At 37.7% G+C, this 12,223-nt stretch overlaps 1 protein-coding gene across 5 annotated transcripts in view; it reads left to right on the forward strand.

Annotated features, from left to right (window-relative positions):
- The window catches only part of psd3l (pleckstrin and Sec7 domain containing 3, like), a 164,653-nt gene that overhangs the window by 85,575 nt on the left and 66,855 nt on the right, over positions 1-12,223 (forward strand). For all 5 annotated transcript variants that reach the window (XM_036595147.1, XM_036595146.1, XM_036595145.1 and 2 more), the window contains one exon: positions 739-828. In XM_036595147.1, coding sequence (XP_036451040.1) covers positions 739-828 — 90 coding nt within the window. The remainder of the gene's footprint in view (positions 1-738; positions 829-12,223) is intronic.

Consider the following 12,223-nt stretch of genomic DNA (forward strand, 5'->3'; position numbering starts at 1 on the left):
TTAAGCGAGTTAGCACCGAGAGACATTTTGTAGTTAAAAGAGGATGTGTACCATATTTTTGAAAGGTGGGTTCAAAAGATGGGAACCTGTCTGGAATAAAAAGGATTGCTTGCAGAGAAAATCTTCCATGGTGAATGTAACAGCCTCACAGTGCAGAGACATCACTTATGATAAATGGGGCTGGTTGACACACTCTGTTGGGTTCATTGGTAATCGTACTGTACTTTCAAATAATACAACTCTATGATAATTGATTAGTTCCAGATTGTAATGGATTGTTGTCATCACCTTTGCCACTTACCTGAGCCTGAAACCTCTTCCGACTGTTGTTCAATCAAGCCTGAATTCAGGTCTCTGAAATTTACATCATGTGAGCTTTGCAATAATAATAATTTTTCATAGCACTCATACATGGTGCTGTTCATTTTCTCCGTGCAGTTGCTCACTGCTCCGGTTAGACTGCACTGAAATATTAATACAGCATTAATGCTCAGCTCTGTATTGATAGGAAACCGAGAGTGATTGATGCACGTATGTTACGATGCCGTGGTATGGGAGTTGAAGCTGAGATATAGCATCGCCATCCCAGCTTGAGAACAAATTCATTACTAAGGTTCCGTCTGCTATCGATGGCTACAGACAGCATGCTGCTGATGGGGTTAAATAAGGCTTTGCTGGGGTGATGTATTGCAGTCCCTCTACATTATCAGAGTAATAAATGTGTCTCACACCTTGCAGAATATTGGGAAGAAGATGACGTGCCAGGAATTCATCAATAACCTGGATGGGCTGAACGCAGGACAAGATTTCCCCAGAGAGCTACTCAAGGTAAGTTTAACTGCCTCACCTCCTAAGCTGGTAAATCCACAGGCACTCAGGTGAACGTCCTGTGGGATCGTATGTGATGATATGACGTGTAAGATGAGCTGGGTCTTGATAGTATAGATAAAACAAGTCAGGCACATCAGGCCGGCCTTGTAATCTTGTTTGAAAGCTGAGAGCATTTGGATCTGGTAATCCAAAACGCTATTTTGGCCCACCGCGTACAAATGATCATTTGATCTCTATGGCTTTACAGTACAACTCTTCGTGGCTGTTCAGCGTACACCCACCTGATATTTGTACACCTGATATACCCATTGACTTATAACCTAAGGACAAAAACATCCTTGCCCTGGATTAATTAGAGCCGCTTAGATGTTGTCATTGGAGACAGAAGGGGAGGTCTTGGGGGTAGCAGCCTGAAATGGATTGTCAGGCTATTAACAAGTATATTGATAGACTTTTGATTGAACCTTTGCCTTTTCTTTATAATACAAACTACAAAAACATAAGACCAACTCCCTCCACAAACTAGCAAGTTGTATTTTGTCCCTGTGTTGTCCTGGTGGGTGCTTTACAAGAAGACTGTAGCAGCAGGCTGTTTACTTCCACCATAAATTTATGGTTAAAGATGGTAATTGTATATGTTCAGAATCAGAAGGGCCCACATTCTGGTTTTCCTTTTTGTTTTAAACAACAGAATTTGGTGTAGGATGTAAACATTGTTAGTTTCACCACCTGGTCCACACAGCCTACATATGGAAATTAAGTGCAACAAGCAAAAATAGCCTGTTTTGAATTTGTTTTCTCTGATGTCACAAAAAACAGTGCATTTACATATATGCACATATTCAGCCTACAGAAGTTTAAGCCCACCCATTCACACTGCAGTTAGAAGAAGTGTTTTTAGCCCATAATGCTTTTTTGAATGAGGCACAATACAGGTTATTCAGTCAGGACAGAGAAGTCTGAAATTAAAAGTAACAATTTCAGTGTTTAATAGCTTTAATTGTATGGAATAAAAGGAGGATGGAAAATTGTCATGTAACAATAAATCAAAAATTTGAAACATAAAGCCTCAGAAATATGAGTAGACCTCAGGGAACAATGACGTACGAGAAAAATATAGAATATAGACTCTTTAAATTTTTAAAGAGTATGATTATCTTTGGGTTTTATACTGTGCTACATTATTCACCTCTTCATAGATATACCCCATGACTTATAACCTAAGGACAAAAACATCTTTGCCCTAGATTAATTAGAGCTGCTTAGATGTTGTCATTGGAGACAAAAGGGTAGGTCTTGGGGGCAGCAGCCTGAAATGAATCGTCAGTCTATTAACAGGTGGTGGGATCAGTTACAAAATAGCACACATTTTGGCAGCTGTGCTGTGAGAGTGTGTTTGTGTGTGTGCCATAGTATCAGATTCATGAAAGGAAAAAAGCAGTTGTGATAGAATTACTACTACTACTACTATCACCAGTAACAGGGATAAATCACAAATAGCTGTTCTGTTATTGTATGGTTATTCACCCTTTGCTGAGAGTAGCCTGTTTTCTCCTCCACATAATGTGAATTGACTTGAGCTTGCTCTTCTGAAATAGTCAGCTATTATTCCAATTGCAACCATTTTATACCTTAAAGGAATACTTTAGTGTTTTCAGTCTGTATCATGCAGATGTTTACCACAGGGAATAATTGAGTATATTGCTGTACTTGGAGAAGCACAGAAAAGCCATTGACTTAGGTAGCTTAAAGAAGACTACATAGAGAGCATATTACTTTGGGGAAGTGTGCGCAAGGCTACATGACACCTGTCATGAAAACTGACAAAAACTTCCATAAAAATTTATAAAGGCTTATTCCAAAAGTCATTGTTGTAAATGCTGCTTTTGTCTGCTTTGATGTCAGTTTAGTAGGTAATATTCTGGTTCATTCTGTATGCTGGTTAAAATTCTTCATAAAGGTATTTAGAGGTAAGAGTTATTGTCATTTATATTGTCAGGTATTAAGAGTTTTGTCATTACTATTATACTGTTACTCCACAAATAAACAAAGAGAACACAACTTATTTATGAGTTAGCATGTTTTGTACATGCTAATTTCCTCACCTCCTGTGTAATGAGTTGCACTCTGAGATAAGTCAGTCCAGTTTGATGTCGAAGGAGCTAGGGGTGGGCGATATGGCGAAAAAAGATATCATTTTTATGATGCACAATATTTTGTTGTTCTAATGTTTAATAAGTTGGAACAGACAAAATGGAGCATGTAGTGTTATGTACACAAAAAACTATAATACTATAATAATCATAATAAAACTCACAATTACAATGGTTTTTATTCAGTATTTTACAAACTGCACTTAATCTAATTAAACAGGCCTATTTGTGCTCTCTATGTAGTCTTCTTCAAGTACTGACGATCCCCACTACATGCTCAAAAAAACAAATTGTGACAAAATTTATCACAATATTAACAAAATATAATTTTTCCCACCTCTAGAAGGAGCAGACATCAAAATCTAATGAGTTTGGTCTTGAAGGGGAAAGAGAGTGGAACGAAGAGCCAGCTTAGCCATTAGCCTTGCATGGAGACTAGTTGGCTTTCCATGTGCGTACAGCTCCCCTCGCTCAGCCGCCAGCCTTAGGCAATGCCGCGGTCTCAGGCCACAAGCCGAGAGGCTCCGCAGCTTTACAGCTAATACTGAAAGCATGCTTTTCTGGTAGTATTTACCAAATTCCAGCAGCATCTGTTTCATCACGTAAATGAAAACTCAAGTGTAAGAGCTGCACAAGTGAGACAAATGATGTGAGAAATTTTGAAATTAAACAATATTTAGGACCGTTTTTGCTGAGTCCAGAGAAGCCGCTGTGTGCTTTATGTGCACTCACCTTTATCTTTTTAGGGTTAGAATGCAGTATTGACATCTGTTTATATACTGTTAATTTCTGTTTTTCCGATGAAATAGTTCTCATTAAAAGTGAAGGGACATCCCTGACTATATCACCACCGTTATTCTACAAAATAGGTTTACTTAAGCATCCAAAATGTTTTTATTCTATATAAAAAAAATACAGAATTACACTATACTGTGATATATACTGTGATATTAATTTTTGGCTATACCACCCACTGCTGTGGCAGATGACATCAGTTTTTGTCTGACATTGGGTTGTCATGACATTGACTGATCTTTGTGTAGCTTAGTGTAGTATAGTACATATCACAGTGACATAATGCTGATGAAGTGACAGCTTAAATCTTATAAATGGTAACATGAAACTCACTTAAGGTCACAAAAAAATGCCCACTTTTGTTCAACCAATCGATCTCACTTAGCAAGCTGTGTCCTATAAGCATTATCTCACTATGACACACAGAGCTGCAAACTCTATCATTTCACCTCAGAAAGTGTCATGATAACCTAATGTCAGAAAAAAATCACTTGACAGATGTTATGTCAACTTAATGTCAGGGTTGGTGAATGTGTATCCATGTCAGCTGTCATGAAGGGCTTATATAGGTGGTGTGAAACCTTATGAATACTGCCCTACAGTGATGTGTTACTGAGTTGTATTAGAAACCAGTAGACTGTTTCTTCAGTTGGAATTATTTTCCAAGGTAATCAACTATACATTACAGATGCAGTAGATAGAGATTAGGTTGAGAAAAGCTGGAATATCCTTTTAAACCGTAAAAAAGGAGATGAAACGCCTTTTGCCCACCCTACCATACCTTTCAAAGGAGAAGAAAAATAAGACTCATTCAAACAGCCTGTCATTTTTTTGCTACCAGTGGGTGTGAGTGTGTGGCCCACCTGCAAGACAATCCTTTCTCATGGTCACTCTGACACGTCCAGTGCTGGCACATTAGCTGCAGCAAAAGCTTATTCTTGCACCAGCAGACCGGAACACAGTCATATTGGGCATAAGCTCCGCTACCCGAGAAAGAAGGAAATGGGTTTGCCAAGAAACGCTTCTCAGCAGACTTAAATAACCCCCTGCATCTTTCCCCCCTCTCCCCTCCCTCCCCCATATTTTTAATAAAACGAACACACCTCGCCCTTGCAGCAAATTTAACGCATAGACTACAGCATGGCAATAATTTGGCCTGGCTCTGGACATGGCCAAGTGGAAGATATGATGATGCCCTCCAACTAAGTGGAATGCCCTGGCTGTGCCTCTGTCATGGTGCCTCTGCTGCTGCCAGATTGGATTGGCTTGTTGCTTTCATAAGCTTTTCATTACCTGCTCACAGTAGGTCTCCCTGGGCTCGAAAGCCTTGTGGGCTTCTGGTTTTAATTAGAATGGAGTGGTGCTTTCAGTATCCTCTTAATTAAATAAGATGTCGCAAAAATGTGTCTTTTGAAAGGAAGTCAAAATGATTGTGCCACTTCAGAATGGCACTTTTAATGGGCACTATTAATCTATTTGAGCCAGGTGATAGAACTAGGTTTCCATCCATGTGATTTGTTCTGAATTTTAATGCATTAAAACAAGTACAAAAGACTGTATGGAAAGGGCAAATAATGGCTAAAATTGCCCCAAAAAAAGAAACGTATGCTCACTTGAGATTAATATTTTAATATTTGGCAGAACACAATAGGTAACAGTCCACTAATGAAGAAATGAAAACATATCAAAGAAACAAACTGACATCAGTCAGTAAAGAGACATAAGGTGTCTGTGCTGATCATTTCCTAAGCCGTTATGTTTGCCAGTGCACTCTGTCTCAGTGCCCTTACAGTATAAAATATAGCCATAAAATTCAACAAAACAGAAACAAGAAGTTGCAATCTAAAAGATGCATTCTGAGCAAAAACTAGCATTTCATATTATTTTTGGTCATGTTATATAATATTCTGCATAATAATATATTAATAGTCCACAGCATTGAATTCACAATTTTGTTTCCCCCCTCCATGCCAATAAATAAAATCCACTGATGTACCACTGATAAAATACTAAAAAATACAGACTTGATATTTGGCTTGCTAGTGGTAATGTTAGCTATCTGGCCAGCTAATGAAAACTAAAGATAAATACATTTTTCAAAAAAGCTTGCCCCAAAAAAATCCATCAAATGCAGCTGTAATTTTTCAGAAGTTCCTTCCACCTTCAAGATAAATCATTAGAAGGATTTTCTCTAGTCTTTGAGCTGGAAACGTTTGTCATAGATTAACTGAGGCAAGTAGATGAGATTACAACAGATTTGGTTGTTTTTCATTTTGATCAGAGTTTCCTTTTGAAGAATTCTCTGTAAACTTTGTTCCATATTTTTCGATTTTAAGTGTTTTTACAGACATGACATAGAAAGTTTTATTCATTTAGACAGCTGATGGAAGCAGCTTTGTTCACATATTTTTTGTGACAGTTATTTACTTGAATTCAGACCCAGCTAGAGTCAAACTGTTGCTACTTACACCTTCAACAAGCACATCATTTGTTCAACTAGTTACTAGTAAACCGAATTATGATGGTCTCAGTCATATGTTATGAGAAGTAAAGGGCAGAATCAGCGGCACTCGTTGCAGAGTATGAGCTCAGGTAAAGCTCAGGTTCATTATGGGTAAATGGTAGGCCAAGGTTACATTATTTAGACCTTGAGTGACTGTTGGACATTTTCTGCCGAGAATTCAGCCAGCCAGGACTCAGAATATTTTGATGAATGACTTTGTCCTTTCAAGCTTTGTGTTTGTCTGGAGGAACTGGTAAATTGGTGACAGATTCATTGGCTCTGGTTTCTGTTAACACAAAGGCAGTTTTACTAGCACTGATGCTTAAAAACTTTGTTTTGTGACACTTTATGAAGTCATTCGTACTGGCTAGGTAAGCAAGTACTTTAATATTGTCTTTATTCATAATCAATTTCACTTTGTTTATGCTGGATATCATACAAATTCTAGATAGAGGCCAAATTCATTTCACTGTATGAAGCTGTAAGTATGATTTCTATTTTTGTCTGTCCAGTTTGACTGGTATGACTGGTCACTTGGTAACAGGTGTTCTTTTGCCTCACCTGCCTCTTTTTTTTCCTTTACTTTTTTGATGCTCATGAAAAGGCTGGTTAATGGTGTCACAGAAAGTCGCGGTATACGATCAGACAGTTGACTTTTTTAAAATACAGGTTATTTCTAAATATTACTGTATGTGTTATTTTTCCTGCATCTTCCATTAACCCATAGTTCATAACCTATTCGAGCCTCTGACTCACTCTGAAATACACTAGAACAGGCTGCTTCCTCATGGCAATCATGGATTTAATTCTTATGCACATTAATTTCAGATAACCTCTGATACGCCTTGGAAATATGAGCACTGCTGCTTTTTGATTAGGCTCACTTTGTGTCATTTTTTTCTCTCATTATGCATTATAATATATTCATACTCATCCCAATGAACTATTCCAGAACTCTTATTGTGTTGTTGTGTTATTGTTTTGCTCACTGGTCTCGACCAGAGTAGGATGGATTTCTTTTTTGTTGAGTATTAGTTCCTGTCAAAGGTTGTTGCTCTTAAGAGTTTTCCTTGCCACTGTCACCCTTGGCTTGCACTCTCCAGTTTTCTCTGAAGCTGCTTTGTGACGATGCTAGTTGTAAAAGGCGGCATACAATTGGAATTAAATTTACAAACCTCTGACAGCTCAAGCTTTATTAGCTCTGAACAGATGAATCTGATGACTGTGTGTGTTGAAAGAGTATTCAATGAGAACTTTGTGAAAGATGTGTTTTCTGAGGAAAACTACTACTTTTGTAATCACGTGTTCATCAATATACTGTTAATTTTTGCATTTGAGACCTAAACATCGAGCTGGACCTTATTTTTGAGCCTGTGAATGTGACGGTAACACACAAAAAAACAAAAGACATGGTCAAAAAAAACTCCCCACACCTCTGACTTTTAAATGTGTATTTCAGGCTTTACAGAGTGACTTTAAACAGTCACAGTTTACGTTACTGACTCAGTAAAATCTTATAAAGTGCAGCTTTAAATGGTAAGTTAATACCTTATTTTCTGTGAGGCCATGATATTTTTGGCTTTATCATTTCATGAAAATGTCACACTGTAACACCCCTATTCATCAAAGACTCTTTCCTGTTTCTTTACGCAATAATGATTTTATTTTCTTCATATTTCATATGAAAACCCACTCAATCACTCTTAAATGTGTGGTTGTGCAAAGACTCCAGTGATTTATTGTTTTCAGATTAATAGTTATCTCAGATACACATTTATTAATATACGAAAAAATATTATAGCTGATAATGTATGTTTCCTGTTTCATCTTAATGAAGTATCATTTAACCTGATGGTCAAAGGAAATGGGTCAAGCAAGACTTGTAAAATATGTTTTACGTTTGGCACCAAAGGATTTTTTTCTCTGAACATCTTATCCAGAGCCCACACGCTTTGACTGTGTAAGTGATTAATAATTTGAAAGTATGTATTTGAAAATGCTTTTGAATTTGACTCCACTTAGTCCATTTTAACCCTCTTTTATCTTTGGATGTACTCCACTCCTCTCCAACTCAGCATATCCAAAACTCATTGTAGTCTGCGTATGCTCTTAAATTAATTACGCTGCTCTGCTGCGTTTATTGAATGGAGAGTAAGGGCTTGCAGATCTCGTATCGTGACAAAGCAGACTTGTGTGGAGAACTGGGCTGCACCTGCCACAATGAGAATGAAGCACCAGGAGGATGCTAATGTGTTGTGACTGCGTGTCCTCAGCGTGCCTGTGTGAGAGAGAGAGAGACAGACAGACAGAGCTCAACCAGCTGTTAGCCTGCCACTCCTTTCTCTTTCATGTCTCTTCAGCTTCCTCCAAGGAAACAGACAGCCGAGCCAGCAGAGTTCCACTTATTTAGCCCAGCAGCAGATCTAGGGAATTCCTCTTACTGACGTGTTTTATTATGCATAGTGTGTTGCAGTAGAGTTACTTGAAGCAGAAGCTAATGAGAAAAATGGGAATTTCATAAGTTAATTTTCTAGTTCAAGGAATGTGGAATAAAATGTTAAAACCAGTTTGTTGAATGTGGTTTAAATCTTAAACCGTCAAGAAAATATAATGATAACATGAGCTAGGAAAATGTATTTTCCTTCCACAGTGCTTAGGGAGATGCTAGAGGTTACTTGTCATTCTGATGTGACAAACCATGTGACCAACGCATCGTATCTCAGTTTTTCTCCTTTTCTGTGGCTGAAAGGGTAGAGGAAAAAAAAACTTGTCTTTGATGTTCCTTTTTGTGCTGAATAAAGATTTTCATTACTATTTTATTTGACGATTGAAGTAAGGCTTACACTGAAACTAACTTTGTTATATGTATTAGTCTGTAGCTAAGCTTGAAGTCAAAATTGATTGACACCACAATGATTATATGATTATATTTGTTTAATACATGATGGACACTATAGTGAAGGAGCAGCGACAAAAGGAAAAATGAATAATACAATTGAGAACTCAGTCAAACTGATAAGGCTGAGAGATATAACACTGCACTAAATCAGTTTTAGATGGGGACGCTCCTTTTTAAAGTAAAGCTTTTTGCAGTTTTGACCTTTCAGAGGAGCGCTGTATGTGTGATATAGTTGAAGATGTGTTTTCTTTGATTTGTGCAGCCACAGTGACCATCTTTTGAAGACAGTATCTAAAGAAGCCATTTGACAGAAGCTCTGTTGATGCTGTAGTCAGCTCTTGGTTCTTGGCTCCTGTCACCCAGACTCAGTGGAACACTGACCTTAAATGACTTTACTTGGTCCAGAAAAAGTTGATTCTTCATGTCAGAAAAGAAGCAGACACTGTTTCTGTTTCTGTCAGGAATGCTTTGCAAAGACGTCAGTCTGTTTCTAGGCCCAAATTGTACTTACCAAACACAGAAATAAAGTGGACTATGTAAGCAATTGGACAGTCACACTATTTCTGTTGTTTTCGCTCTGTGTTCCAGCACATTGCAAAGAAACAGTGACTTTGATGGTGAAGTGCAGAATGTTGGCTTTATTCCAGGGGTGTTTATATATGGCTTAGATAAACTACATCTTATTCTACAGGACCATACATTTTTGTACAAGTAATCTTATGTCAAATTCTTATTCTCATCCTGAAATCTGTGACCCATGATCCCTAGCGATGCTCTACAAAGCTTTTAATGCACCCATTTTCAGTTTTTGCTTGTTTTATGGGATTTTTGTTCTCACTTTTGTCTTTAGTAAGTAATATGTATTATGTGTAGTTGATAGGGTGGAAGTTGGGTGGTTGGCTTGGTCTTTTAACCTTGTCTAGATCACTGTACCAGTACTGTCACTCTTCTGTTGAAGCACACTTTTGGTTTTTAAACATCATTTTTTATGCATCAAATTGTTCAGCAATACTTTCAGAAAGCTTGAAATCTCAGAATTCGATCCCACAAACCAATTTATGATCCATTATTCACAGCAGCTACAGTCGTCTCATTTTCAACATAAGCACCGAAGCACATCTGTGGGCCCTTACTTTCAGTGCTTTGCCTGGTTTTCTCAGAGACGTCATAATCCTAAACTTGTGCTCTTGATTGTACAGCAGGAGTCAGAGATCAGTTTAGAGATCTGTGAGTCAGGTGGAAGTAAACTCCTCCATTGTAGCTTCCATTACTCTGTGTCAGTAATCCATACCTTTCGGAAAAGACCAAGATCATGGCTGTACCCCAAGGTATGTGGGAACAGTACTCCTTTTATTTTGGGTATGCCATTTCAGGCAAAATTGGGGTGACAGTTAACAGGTGAAGTATATTCCACTTTTTGGCTGTGAAAAGTCCAATATTGTGGTAGTGGTTTGTGCCAGTTTATTGTCCTACCACAATGTAAAGCGTCGTCCACTAAAATTTTAGGTATTTGGTTGGTTCTGAACAGTAAAGTTTCAGCTGCTGCAGTCTAGAGCAACAACAGTAAACACAAGTGAGCCACTTCCACACATACATGCAAATGCTGCTATGTTTTACAGATTTACAGGTGGTGGTTTGACTTCTGTGCACTTTTCCACTTTGTGTGCATTTTAGCAAGCTGCCTCCTGGCCTTTCTATATTTTACCAAGGCTTACCGCTCATTTGCATTGTGTGGTAAAGCTGCATGATTGAAAGTAAGTAGGACAAAGTAAGTAAATTATGCTCAAACTAAGACAGCAAGCACTTCTATTACAACACTCTTGTTAATACCAGAACAACCTCTGTGTGTCCTTGAGTCTTGTGGAGATGAACATTGGCAAAGCACCAAGGATGCTGTGGAAGATTAGTGTTTTGCATCTGTGACACTCTGTGTCCTTTTTGGTTTATTACCCAGAAAGCTTGATTTGAAGTTCATACTTTGCCGCTTTGTTAGTTAACAATAAAAAAGAAGTTATTTCTTGCAGTTAGGCTGTCAGTGAGACAGCTGCCAGTGTTTAGAAGAAACTGTTTATTGCCAAACTATGATGATGAGCATCCGTTTTTAAAATATCACTCAGATATCACTGATTATATTGTCTATCTCAAGAAATTTGCATTTTATTTCTTTCCCTGAGGTGCACGTGACTATTCTGTGATGTTATGTTTCAATAAGCATTGCATTACAAGAATTACAGCCATATTCCAGTCTCTCTTTATCCCTTACTTAAGACTGAATGGGCTGTTTTTGTTATTCTGCATTTATGACTAATATGTAAATGACCCCTGTTTTGATTAGCTGCCCTTGTTTAAAAAGCACAATGAACTGACATGCTTCATATATCTTAAGTGTAAAGGCTCAAAGCTGATCTGCTGTAGGCTGAATATGTGGATTATAGGTAAATGTATTTGGATCCATGGAATCATGTGAATTCAGAACTGTTCTGCAGTTTTCATAATGTGGCTGTATGGACTAGAGTGACCAGTACCTTTTGGAACTTATGCAACAAAACATTCGGTTTTCCATTATATGGGGCCTTTATGAAGGGCTTGTCAAAATGACTATAATTTAGTGGTTAAGATGTAAACAAAGTTCAGAGTGGTCGGATTTGAAATGGTTCATTGTAGAGAAACTTCCCAACTTCTTTACAGTGGTGCTGATAGTACCCCTGGGGTTGCAGTGTCGCAAATATAGTCATTTCATTATCCAAAATGGTCAGTGAACCTACATGTGTCTTGAGTTTTTTTAATGTGATGCTGATGATGGTAAAATAGTAGATTGTAAAAAAAGTTTTCTTTGGGTGCTATTTTGTCTTAGAAAGCCCTGTCAAAAATGGAGTTTATACAAAAAATAAATTTTAAACAAAACTTCAATCACAGAACTATAATAAAACAATGTCTTGGGCATCAGGCAGCTTATTCATACCTTTTTCATGTAATAACTGTCTTTTAAAGCATTTAAAGGCATTAACCCTTTGGGACATCTGGTTCCTATCACCACCACTG

This window comes from Colossoma macropomum, unplaced genomic scaffold (genome assembly GCF_904425465.1).
Source record: "Colossoma macropomum unplaced genomic scaffold, Colossoma_macropomum, whole genome shotgun sequence".
In the NCBI taxonomy this organism is placed as follows: domain Eukaryota; kingdom Metazoa; phylum Chordata; class Actinopteri; order Characiformes; family Serrasalmidae; genus Colossoma; species Colossoma macropomum.